Here is a 12,669-nt window from a genome sequence, read left to right as displayed (position 1 = left end):
TCATGATTGTTTCAGGTTTCTACAAAGCTTGCTGATTGTTTGAATCAGGTACATTGCATTAGGTAGGGTCCTAAATTCCCTTCCCCTGGACCAAGGGCTTAGGTAAAGACCACCACAACATCGGTCATGTAACATGTAGTTCATGCACGCTTGGTAGTGAATTATGCGTTCAGGAGCAGCTTGGAAATTTATGTACAAAATTAATTTAATTGTTTTAACAATGGCAGTAAAATGGTGTGTGTATAGGAGGTTCATCAAAACATGTGTCTCATGGTTTCCCATTCAAAAGCATTTGGGGATTTTCTTTATATGTTATTTAGGCAAACCCAAAATATTCTTCAAAAACACACAAACAAAACATTCAATATGTGCTTTCCAAAGAAAAGGGTTCGGAGTGAATGGGGGTGAATATAATTATTTTAATTGTAAAAATAAAGAAAAACAAATATGCATATATTTTAAAAATAGTGATTAGGAACAGAAAAGAAAATCTACAAATCCACAAGTGTCAAACAGCAAGCTTATGGTTCAACCGTACTGTCATAGGGCCCACAGACAGACTTTTAACAAATAAGCACGTCCCTGTTGTCCAGATTGTCCTGGTAAGATGAAGAATAAAGAGTCAGGGGTCTAGCCCAACTCTTATTGGTTGATAAAATGTGCTAAATAAACACCCCCCTCTCCTGTTGCTTCCCCACTTCCACACCTTGCATTGCCAAAAAATGTAAAGAATGTTCCCCCTTCCTGTGGGACCTGCACATGAGTAGCCATCTGAAGGCCACGTGCATGATTTGCTGTTTCTGAGTCAGATTCAGCCTGCAGAAGTGTGGATTTAGATTGGAGAAAAGTACTATACAGACCATATTTCGAGAGACGACATGAAGTACACCGGATCATTTTGGGTTTTTGATCTGTTGAGAGGAATGCAATGCATCCTCTTTCTCCGCGCACCTGTCCAGTAATTTGATTTGGTGATTATCTTCCCGCATATTGGACAAAGATGTGTACCTTGTCTGCCTGCACCTTGCTATGTGCCCCAACTACACTATACTGTATAATACATGATTAAAGACACCAGCACACCATTTGATTTGGCTACCGGAAGTTGGGCTGGATAGACTGAATATTGCAAGGGGTTAGTTGTGTGATCAAATGTACATATGACTTTTTGCAGGTCGAAGACTCAGAGGAAAGGCGTTCTACTATGTTGGTGGAAGGGTTTTTTGTGAAGAAGACTTCCTGGTGAGTTCAATGCACAATTAGCTGCAACTTCACCAAGCGCCAAGCCCAAAAGTATTGTTTTCATAGCAGTTGGTCAATATATTGAGTGCCCTTACAGAAATTGGCATATGTTTACAGGACAGGACTTTTTACTTTTGCAGGACTTGAAATCAAAATATAACCATAACAACATCGAACCTAATCCTACAAGATATCAGCTTCATTTACTATCGGCCATGTAGACTGCTAAATGCTAGGACTCACCTCAAATGATCTTTTTTAAATTGCCAGACTAATATTTCAGTCCCATATTAAAATTACACTTTTGAAGGGTTGTGAGGATGTCAGGAACTTGAGAAGCTGGCCAATCTTACTGGGCCTTAGGGAATGTTGGGAGGGTTTTTATGTATTGTTACTGGTCTAGTAAAACGGCGAAATAAGAGCTATTCCGAGCAGACGTTATACATTAACCACACTCACTATTTTTTCCTCTTTGTCTTGGAAACACTGACTGTCTTGTCTTTTTGTAAAGTACTCAGGTTTCCAGCAGTCAGCCGACAAGTGCAATGCATGTAGTCACCTGATCATGGACATGGTAAGTGTTTGTGGTGTTTCTCATTCTTCATCAAGCCAAAGCACTCATTTTACATGAGAGAAACTTCACGCTCCACCACCAAACAAATCATGTCACCAAACAAAAAGTATGAATGTAGAATTACTCACTCAGTGTGAAATCTGTGCCTGATGGCTATGCATTTCAGTAGTATTTTCGCTCATTGACTGAAATAGCATTTATTTCATATTAAACAAATTAAATGACATTTCAGATTGATTTTCTCTCACGGTAAACTTTTATTTGACACACTGGTTGGAAATCACTGCTTTATATCGCATACATTTACTGGAATGCATTCGTATGGTGCTGAAAATGGTGCAAACAAATAGAAATATTAATCTGCTACATCCTGGACTAATTTTGTTTCTCTACTATTTTTCCCCCTTCCAGATCCTACAGGCTCTAGGGAGGTCGTACCACCCGGGCTGCTTCCGTTGCGTTATCTGTAATGAGAGTCTCGACGGTGTGCCCTTTACCGTGGACACCGAAAATAAGATCTACTGCGTTAAAGACTACCACAGGTGGGTATCACTCTTTCTGCGAACAGGATTGACCTGGCATACATTTTGATGTCTGTGGGGAAAAATCATGCTTTAAGGGACTAAAATGAAGACCCTATCTGACATGCTAAGCAAAAGATAATCTCAAGCATCTGCAGAGAACAGATGACTCGAGTGTTTAATTTACATTCTCCGGTATTTCCAACAAAATGCGTCAACTGTTGTCCTTCAATGAACATATTGCCTGCCTCATGCATTCATGATTTAATAACCACCCTCACTCGTTCCAGAAGCCATGCCTGCTATAATCAGTTGCAAAGCACAACTCCGTGCTCCATTATAATTATAGAAAAAATGACTCTCAGATGTGGTCAATATGACTCAATGCAATTATTCCATGATTCACAGGTGTTTTTTTAAACTTTGAAGCCAGCTAATAATAGGTAGAAATGTTCTTGCACAAAATAAAATGTAGAGACTATCAAATCCGAAGTCATGCTTTGTAGTCATTCTTACCCTAACCGTATATTGTTCAGCTGTACAAATTGTTTCTGAAGCCAGCCAATAGCTGGCTACCACAGTCCTGACCGCTGTTGGAAGGCTGCTTGCAACAACATGTACGCAGCTCAGCAGAGTCTGACAGGCCCTAAGTGCTCTTGCCACGGTCGGAGTGCAGAGTTGACCCATAGTCACACACCAAGATATTGTTTGTTTTAACTCCCCACTTCTCACCATGCGCTCACGTATAAACTTTTATTTTATTTTTAAAATCGGATCATTCTTTCTGGATCATGTTTGTGAGCGAGACATGACATCTGCAGAGCTGGCATCTGCTCAGTCAGACAAAGATTCTCAATCTAATCTGAATGAAGATCCAAAAGCGGCTCCACTTGAAAGGCTGGGAGAGACATCAAGCATGGAATGAAAGCTCTGGAGTTACAGTGGCTATGTTTAGCACTGTTATACAAGTAAAGCAAATCGTCTGTGTAAGCTCTCAGTCGTACAGGAGTGGTCCATCGAATGACTTTACAATCGGGTTGGGACAGATGTAACCCCAGCAGCAGTCTCAGTGGTGAGGACGAGACTGCTGGCGGACGTTTCTCTGCATGAAAGAACCAAACTTAAACCGGATCACATATTCCAATTATTGAAAATCTGCCTTAATACTACATATTTTCAATTTCGGGAGAAATTATATAAACAAATTCATGGTTGTGCTATGGGCTCACCAGTTTCACCCATAGTGGCTAATCTGTAGATGGAAGAGATGGAGAAACAGGCCCTCACATCCTTCCCGGGGACAAAACCTAGACACTGGTTTAGATATGTGGACGATACTTTTGTCATAATTAAAAAACAAGAAACCAATCCTTCACAGATCACCTCAACTCTGTAGACATCAACATTAAATTTACTCGTGAGGACATTAAAGAGAACCAACTAGCCTTCTTGGATTGAAGTAATGTAGTTTATTCAATACACTGTAAGAATGAACATTGTAAAGAGCAGTACATTGGGGAGACTCAACAAATTCTCAAAACAGACTTTATCAACATCGCAGGGATAATACTAGTGGGCCTCAATCGGCAGTAAAAGCTAGCAACCACTCATTTGACGACAATGAGGTTAAAATCCAGCGAAAGAACATAGATGGTTTGAAAGGGGGGTAAAAGAAGCGATTCTCATAAAACAACTAAATCCTTTATTAAACTGGTCTGGTGGGGTGAGGTTCAATTTTGATCGTTCATACAATAGCCTGCTTAAGCAAAACAGGTTAGGCAACATAATAAATCGTAATGCTGATGAGGTGATACCGATGGGAGTTGGGCAAATAGGCCAGTCGTTAGTCAGGAATGTAGGAACAATCAGTCGGGCCACAGGGAGTGGTCCTCTTTTCCCCCCAACCTGAGAGTAGGGACCTATCATAGCTGTGTCCGGCGCTGCCATGCCCGGACATTAGGGATATATAAATAGGGCCAATACGACCAGTCAGACTTTAGTTTGCTGACGAAGCCTCTTGGATAGGAGGCGAAACGTCCGACACCTTCAAAAAGTACAGATGACGGCTGAAGAAACCTTCTCATCAAGTAAAGCAAGTCTATTTAAGGTGTTTTTTCATGACTCCCTTTTCTAGGGTCCTGGCTCCCAAATGTGCCTCCTGTAAACAGCCCATCCTGCCATCTGAGGTAAACATGTCTGACTACAAACGTTTAGCTCAGGGGTCGGGAACCTATGGCTCGCGAGCCATATATGGCTCTTTTGATGATTGCATATGGCTCGCCGATAAAACTAAATACATAGTCGTTTTTTTCGCCGTTCATTTCCCGTTGGGGCTGCAGTTGGTGGAAAGCGCAATTTTGATTGGATGACACTGACCTAGAATGGCCGAAAGCGCCATTTTGATTGGATGATAGTGGCCGTCATGTTGAAACAGGTAAACTCCCCTTTAAATGAGCCCAACTAGTGCACTTCAGCGTGAATGCACCGGAGCATTTGAGGAGAGAAAATGTTCTGATTTAATTTGCAATGAAACAATACCATCGATGAAACAGTCGAATGTCAGTGACATTTTAACAAGCCCCTTGTTAACGTTAGCATCAACATACTTCTGCGAGAAGTAGATTGCAGATAGCAAGTGTGGAAGCTTATGAGCCGTGTGCAGGCAAGCTAGCAGTAACTTCGCCTCTGGCCCGGCAAATTGAATTTCATTCCGATCGTTTGCCTGGATTTTTACCAATCACGAGGAACGGAAAACCATTCATGTTAACGGTGAGTACTATCACAAAGTTATTTTAAATAATACATTCTGATATTTTGTTGAAAAGTGGCCGCGCGTGCGTGTGTGTGTGTGTGCGCGCACGCGAGCGTTTGGATGTGCGCGCGCGCGTGCGTGTGGCTCTCACTGAAAAACATTTCTAAATATTTTACTTTTATGGCTCTCTTAGTCAAAAAGGTTCCCGACCCCTGGTTAGCTTGTGTCCTTTATTGGGGTCGGGTGACTTGTTATAGACCTAAGTCACATGCAGCGACAGCAAATGTTTTCACACTTGAGATTGAAATAGATTAAGTGGATATCCTTGTCACATATGTCGTGGCAAGAATAAAAGAACATATTCAGTATGTTTTGTTTAAATTATTGATATCCAGTAAAATCAGATTCACAATGTGCATTTATCCCCCGACACCCCAAAAAAGATCATATAAGTCTCATGGTCTCAAGAGCAATCAATATCTCACAGTGAATGACTTCAACTTTCTCTATGTATGTGTGTGTGTGCGTGTGCGTGTGCGTGTGTGTGTGTGTGTGTGTGTGTGTGTGCGTGTGCGTGCGTGCGTGCGTATGTATGTATGTAGAAAGTTTTTAAAACGTAATAAGACAAACTAAAGGTGTCATAATAAAGATTCTGGTCCACTCAAGTACAGTTACTTTTTTGTGATTCATTGTTACACTACAAAGTACAATAAACACCAGTTTGAGCTCCAAGGTGATGAAGTTCAGTTGAGGTGTCCTCTGAGTAAATGGGCTTCATTTGTGTCAATGTCTCAGCAGGGCTCTGATGAGACTGTCCGTGTCGTTTCCATGGACAAAGACTATCATGTGGAATGCTATCACTGCGAGGTGGGTAATGACACTCTGCCAAGACTGCAACGTGGATTCTCTGCTCACACAAAAACAAAACAGGCCCTCTAAATCTGTGGTCTCCAATGTTTATTTGTGGATCGAAGCCGTTGAGACAAGTACGTACATGCTCTTCACGGACTAGTGACCATTTTTAATATTGCTTTTAAATGGCCAGTTTTAAAGCACTGATATTGACAACAAAACTAATCATAATGTAATTAAATGTCTTTTTTTTCTTCAACTTATACAGTAAGTGCTACGGCGTTAGCATGATGGCTACTGGCAAATGGGTCTGATCAAAAGAGGGGATGATTGATTGCTGCTTTCTTTCGGTGGCTACCGGCTGGCTATTAACGAATAAACTGCTCATGTTTATGTGGGAGGACTGCAAACCCTTTTTTAATTAATGCTTTACACTAGATGACTTGGATGCTATTTCCAATTATTCAACAAGTTTATTGTATCTTGTTGTTTTTGACTACATATCATGCACAACAGCTCCTGCAGTGCGGTCTGAAAATAACTAAATAAAATAACTAATAATTAAACGAAAATTGCTGGCCACTCTGGAAGTCATGGCTGCCCATGAACTCCGCGTTTAGCTGTACATTATCTCATCTCATCTTCCGTACCGCTTATTCCAATTAGGGTCGCGGGGGTTGCTGGAGCCTATTTCAGCTGTCTTCGGGCACGAGGCGGGGGACACCCCGAATTGGTTGCCAGCCAATCACAGGGCACACAAAGACATACAACAGTCACTCTCACACCTAGGGGCAATTTGGAGTGGTCAATCTGCCTGCCATGCATGTTTTTTGGAGTGTGGGAGGAAACCGGAGGACCCGGAGAAAACCCACACGGGTCCGGGGAGAACATGCAAACTCCACACAGGGAGGCCAGACCGGGACGCGAACCGGCGACCTCTGCACTGTGAAGCCGGTGTGCTAACCACTCGACTACCGGGTTATTTAAATTGTTATTTTTAACTTACTGTTTATTTGTTTTTTGTTTTCATTTATTGAGAGATTTTGCTTATTTCAACTTTCAAATCTATGTAAGAAGGGGGAGCTCATATTGGCTACTATTGTGAACAACATTTGTAGAAGAGATACTGATGCTTCATGGGGATATGTCTCATCATTGAGGACCGCTTGTTCCTTTCAGGACTGTAAGATGGAGCTGAATGATGAAGAGGGTCACCGCTGCTACCCTCTGAATGGCCACCTTCTCTGCCACTCGTGCCACTTGAAGCACATTGAGCCAGGCAGCTCCTCTTCCTTGGCTACCAGCGCCTCCTATTAACGCCACTATGGGTGGAGAGTGACACATGGTGGACATTCTGGGGGAGAACTCTCATCGTGGCGCTTGATCGCAATTCTTGTTGAGGGTTTGTTGGATGTTTCACTTCATGTGTTGATGAAACCTTATGAATCAGCGCTATTATAATGAAGAAAAACAATACGTACTCTGGCACGTTTTTTTGCAAACAAAAAAAGTTTGGTGCTATAGCTACCACGTTTCACACTTCCGCTTTGGCTTCACGCATCTACTCTAACATTTAATACATCCTGATTTTAATACCACTGATCAGTGACGTGCGGTGAGATTCATGGCTGGTGAGGCACTGACGTCATCAATAGTCAGATTTACAAACATATGAACTCTACAGAGTAGTTTATTCACCATTTGATTGGCAACAGTTAACGTATTTTGTTTAAAATTTCATGTCAGCATTCTTTATATATACAAACTGTAGCATAGAAAAAAATAATTTAAAAAAAAACGTTTTTATCGTGTTGCCTTTAGTCCATGCGCCGCTCCTTCTGAAGAAAGGCATCGATAACTTCTTTGTAGAAGCCTTCCTTATCTTTCTTCAGTTTTAAAAGTCTCTCTGTCTCAACGGAGATCACTGCCAGTGAAGAAAGTCGTCCTTGATCAGTCCTGTTCCCACTGTATGTTTTCAGTCTTTTCAGTGCTGAGAATGACAATCTCGTCTACTTCTCCAGCAACAAATGGGGCTGCACCGATCTCCTTTTTAATGTCATTTCTAATGACATCACCAACTGCTTCAATTAAATTGTTCTGTATTCTGTTTCACAGGCTAGAAAATATAGTGGATGTCCCAAAATGACTCGCTAGCCTATCATCTTTGTGAGCGAAAGCATGTAATAGTTCAACATAGTTGCCACGATGAGCAGAGCCCTTACTTTCATCATTTCCACGAAATGCCAGCTGTTGTTTGGCAAGGAAGCAGGTGGCATTGATGAGATCTTTTAAACTCTCCCGGTTCTCCTTTACCTTAGCATTGTGGATGCTGATGTTGAGTCTTCGCTCATTTTTGATGAGGCTCCGTTGTAAAATTTTCAGGTCGCAATATCCCATTTGAGTCCAGACATTGTCACAAGTTGAGAACAGAAGGCAGGAAAAGCAGAAAAGGCGGTTTCTTGCTGGACATCCACACAGCCAGCCTTTTCGTGTGTACCAGTCCGCCTGAAAAGAGCTATTATTGTGTCCCGTTGTCTGAAGCAAACCTTTTAGCTCCGGTGTTGGTCTTCCTTTAATTATTACCTCCTGCTTCGATTGAAAGTCCAGTTTATAAAATTCTTTCAATTTAGATATGTAATCCTCCATTCTGAAAGTGAGGCCAAGCAACACGAAAAAATGACTGCAGGGTAACTGTTTACTGTAGCTTTCTGTCTCTAATTCTATTATTCTGCAGACGTGGAGTAAGAAGTATCTCTGGAATCACAAGCGCCCCCTGCCTGTCATGAGGCGGGAGAACTGTGTCCCTCACCTACGCACAGCGTTTTGATAAAAATAAAACAAAATAAACACTGTAGTAGTGTTTATAATGTACAATGACTCTACATTATATACACCAGCTAAACTGTAGAAATTTAGTTCATATACTAAACGTGTTTGAACGCTTTAATAGCGATATGCAGAAGGACAGCAATGCGGTCTCACTGCAGAGCAAGACAGCACAGTAAGCATAGTGATTGCGCAATCCATGGTGAGGATCAGCCGGCTGGTGCCTCACTGCTCGTCTCTACTTAGTATTTGAACGGTAAATGTGAAAATTCAGCGATTTAGAAAAAAATCCTAAAACGGTGAAGTTAAATGGACAAGAACTTTAAAGTACAAATCACTAAATACATATAACTGTTTAATTTATTTTTTCATTTGATATTTCCATGACAGCTTTTGTAACCGGCCTCAGGCCTAGGGGATACCTGAGTCGGTTCAAACGCTTCACAGGCAGGTAGCACTGTGAACGACGAGGAAAGACGACACGAGACAACCGTGTTAATCAGCTTCACACAACGGCATTTATGACCCTTACTCATCAAAACATCAATTCAGCAATTTCAATATCAGAATACATTCATGTGTAGATCTATACATTCAACATCTATACATTGTATATATCCTCCACATTCGCACATGCTTATGCACGTCTGCCCGCTCGTGTGTGTTGTACTGAGAACTACAATTGACATCCAAAAATCCAAATTCATCAAAGCCACAAAATATTCATCAAAGCCACAAAACAAGGTTTCATATCTAGCATCGCCCAATAAGTCCCCAATTACTTTAACATCTTGAGAATGTCTAACACTTATTATTTTGAATACCTGTGAACGACGAGGAAAGACGACACGAGACAACCGTGTTAATCAGCTTCACACAACGGCATTTATGACAACTGCGCATGCGTGAGCTGAGCCTACTTCGCCTTCCTCTGTTCCATTCACAGGCGGGTAGCGCCCTCTCCTGACTTGGTAGTCTAATCGACTAACATACAATAACAGAGGTCGTTTCTAACCCCTTACACTTTCCATGATGACAGGTGAGGCACTGCCTCCCCTGCCTCCACTGACTGCACGTCACTGCCACTGATGGACACGAAATGTGCCTGTCCACTTCTTTTCATGCTGTTTTAACTGAAAATGTGCAGTTAACGTGAGAGTCTCATAGTCTACCTCACAGGCGAAAGCAAGAGTGTACAAACTCGGTTGTCAAGGGCACTGCCCTGCTTCTTTTCCAGCACCTCCGGGATAAACGTGTGGTTTTTGAATAATTGGGATGGTTCAAATGCCGCTTCAGAGCTTGTTGATGAGCTGATCATCTGAGTCACATGTTTGCAGCCCAGAGAGCTGGAAAATAGGCATGACGGCGGCGCTCCAGGCTTGAAGATGGACATGCCTGGGCTAAAAGTTCAGGGTCAGGTCCTTCTCTTTTCCCTTGCATGTCCCTCCCGAGCTTGTGTGAGTGCGAGCATCAGTGCTTAAAAAAAATCTCACAATTGTCTGGTAACCTGTCCAGGATGGACTGTGACTCACCTCATACCAGCTAGCAAAAATGACTTATCTGTGCAAGTGACAATACATCACGACCAATGCTAAAATACAGCGGTAAAATAGGAATAAGTGTTTATGAAAAACAAGACACGCTTAGGTCATTTACTGTCTACAGTACTTTAAAATTATTCACAGTTCGGACATTTAGTTGCGACTGAGTCGCAGGGTACACATAGATGAGCCACCATCCGTGCTCAAACTCACACCTAGGAACAATTTTGAGTGTTCCATTCACCTGCCATATATGTTTTTCGAATGTACTGTAGGTGGAAACCGGAGTATATTTACTTGACGATTTTATTAAGATGAATTGCACGTAAAATTTAAATAAAACTAGACCTCAATGTTCCAAGCTCAATGAACAACCCTAAATTGCCCATAAGTTTGATTGCGATTGTGAAGGGTTACCCACAAGTGACTGACTGCCAGTCAAAGGTTTCTTTGTCTCAGTCATGTGATTGATTGGTCATGGTGGTCAGTCTGTTTTGTATATCATCCGGGTTAAATATTACCATTGGTTAAGAATATCTTCCCAGCACATCTGTTTGGGGACAGAATGCGTCAAACTGTTGATCTGTAGGGCTAAATGCAGACGTTACTGTCCTTCATATGCAATATTTTATCATGAAACAAACATGCGGTAAAACTACCCTGTAGGTGCAGTGAGGCAGTTTTTGTTTTACTTGTACAAAAGAAAGATGAACTCTGTGTTGTATCATGTAAGCAAAAATGCAGACGATAGCTTCAGCTTAGTAGAATAGTTTGAGTGACATGAACTCTGGAAAGCACTTAGAATCCAGTATGTTTTTTCGCAACTATAAAGGTTGAAATTTCTAATGTAATTTGCAAAAAAGTGTTAATTTTCAATGACATGTTTTTGGGCTGCCTATATGAATTCATCCTGGTGTCCTGTTTTTCATATATTGCACAAAAAAACTTGTTAATATTGGTTGGTTTGCAGTGTAGCAACTGTGAGGTTGCCTGAATTGCCATTTGCTGTTATTTTGGACCTTATTTCATCGATCATTGTAGTGTAAGATAAGAAAGCATTGATTTGTACATTTGTTGAGTGATTATATTTAATAAATTGGGTAAAACAAATGTTTATATATATACAGTAAAGTCTCGTTATATCGATATCGGATATATCGATAGTCCCGGTTATATCGATACTATTTCTATGCACGCACGGAGAAAATTACATGCAAACAGGGTCGGATATATCGATAGTCCCGGTTATATCGATATTTTTTCGGACTCCCTTGAATATCGATATAACGAGACTTTACTGTATATAGTGATGTCACGAGAGGCTGGGTTCTGGAGGGCAAATACATCCCCCTAAGATGGCTTCACCCAGAGAGAGTTTTGGCCCCATCTGGTGGAAGGCAGCAATTCAAACACCACACCTGCGGCTGATCACGGCTTGATTGGCAGGCAAGGCTTTTAAGGCGGAGAGCCTCTGAGTGTGGGCCCCCGGCGAGACAAGCGTTGTTGCTGTGCTCTGTGGAGAAACTGATTGCCGTGTGGAAGTCATTGCCAGTTGGGACAGGACACTGGATTCGGACCTTGCTAAAGGTGGCTAGGCTACATGAGGAGGACATCTATAGGGGTGAGGCCTAGAAACTCATGGAAAAGAACTCCGTCTTCAGTTTCACCTCAGAAGAGACTTTATTATGATTTAAATATTGGAAAAGACACTATTCTTGCCTTTGTTACTTGTGAATTCCCCCCTGAAGCCATTTATTAAAACCTTTGTATTCAAACCTGTCGCCCATTGCACTCCTTGTCCTGTCCCGCTGAGAGCTAGCCTCTCATGACATTACAATATATATAGGCGGCCCGGTAGTCAAGTGGTGAGCACGCCGGCTTCACAGTGCAGAGGTCGCCGGTTCGCGTCCCTCTGTGGAGTTTGCATGTTCTCCTCGGACCCGTGTGGGTTTTCTCTGGGTCCTCCGGTTTCATCCCACACTCCAAAAACATGCATGGCAGGCAGATTGACTACTCCAAATTGTCCCTAGGTGTGAATGTGAGAGTGACTGTTGTTCGTCTTTGTGTGCCCTGCGATTGGCTGGCAACCAATTCTGGGTGTCACCCGCCTCGTGCCCGAAGACAGCTGAGATAGGCTCCAGCACCCCCCCCCCCCCCCCCCCCCCGCGACCCTTAATTAGGAATAAGCGGTACGGAAAATGAGAGGATATACAGTAAAGTCTCGTTATATCGATATTCAAGGGAGTCCGAAAAAATATCGATATAACCGGGACTATCAATATATCCGACCCTGTTTGCATGTCATTTTCTCCGTGCGTGCATAGAAATAGTATCGATATAACCGGGACTATCAATATATCC

The 12,669-nt window shown here is 42.1% G+C and overlaps 1 protein-coding gene across 2 annotated transcripts in view; it reads left to right on the top strand.

The window, feature by feature from the left end:
- The window catches only part of limd1a (LIM domains containing 1a), a 30,440-nt gene extending 18,352 nt beyond the window's left edge, over positions 1-12,088 (top strand). The window contains exons 3-8 of one of the 2 annotated variants that reach the window (XM_088997858.1): positions 1,175-1,242; positions 1,754-1,816; positions 2,228-2,358; positions 4,472-4,523; positions 5,888-5,956; positions 7,121-12,088. In XM_088997858.1, coding sequence (XP_088853984.1) covers positions 1,175-1,242; positions 1,754-1,816; positions 2,228-2,358; positions 4,472-4,523; positions 5,888-5,956; positions 7,121-7,258 — 521 coding nt within the window. In that variant the 3' untranslated portion in view covers positions 7,259-12,088. Of the gene's footprint in view, positions 1-1,174; positions 1,243-1,753; positions 1,817-2,227; positions 2,359-4,471; positions 4,524-5,884; positions 5,957-7,120 lie in introns of both variants that reach the window. The other variant, XM_088997857.1, reaches the window with a different exon arrangement.
- Positions 12,089-12,669: the final 581 nt, after the last annotated feature.

Source organism: Hippocampus bargibanti, linkage group LG06 (genome assembly GCF_051943395.1).
Source record: "Hippocampus bargibanti isolate YZ-2025 linkage group LG06, ASM5194339v1, whole genome shotgun sequence".
NCBI lineage: Eukaryota > Metazoa > Chordata > Actinopteri > Syngnathiformes > Syngnathidae > Hippocampus > Hippocampus bargibanti.
This window is presented reverse-complemented; position numbering and strand designations above follow the sequence as displayed.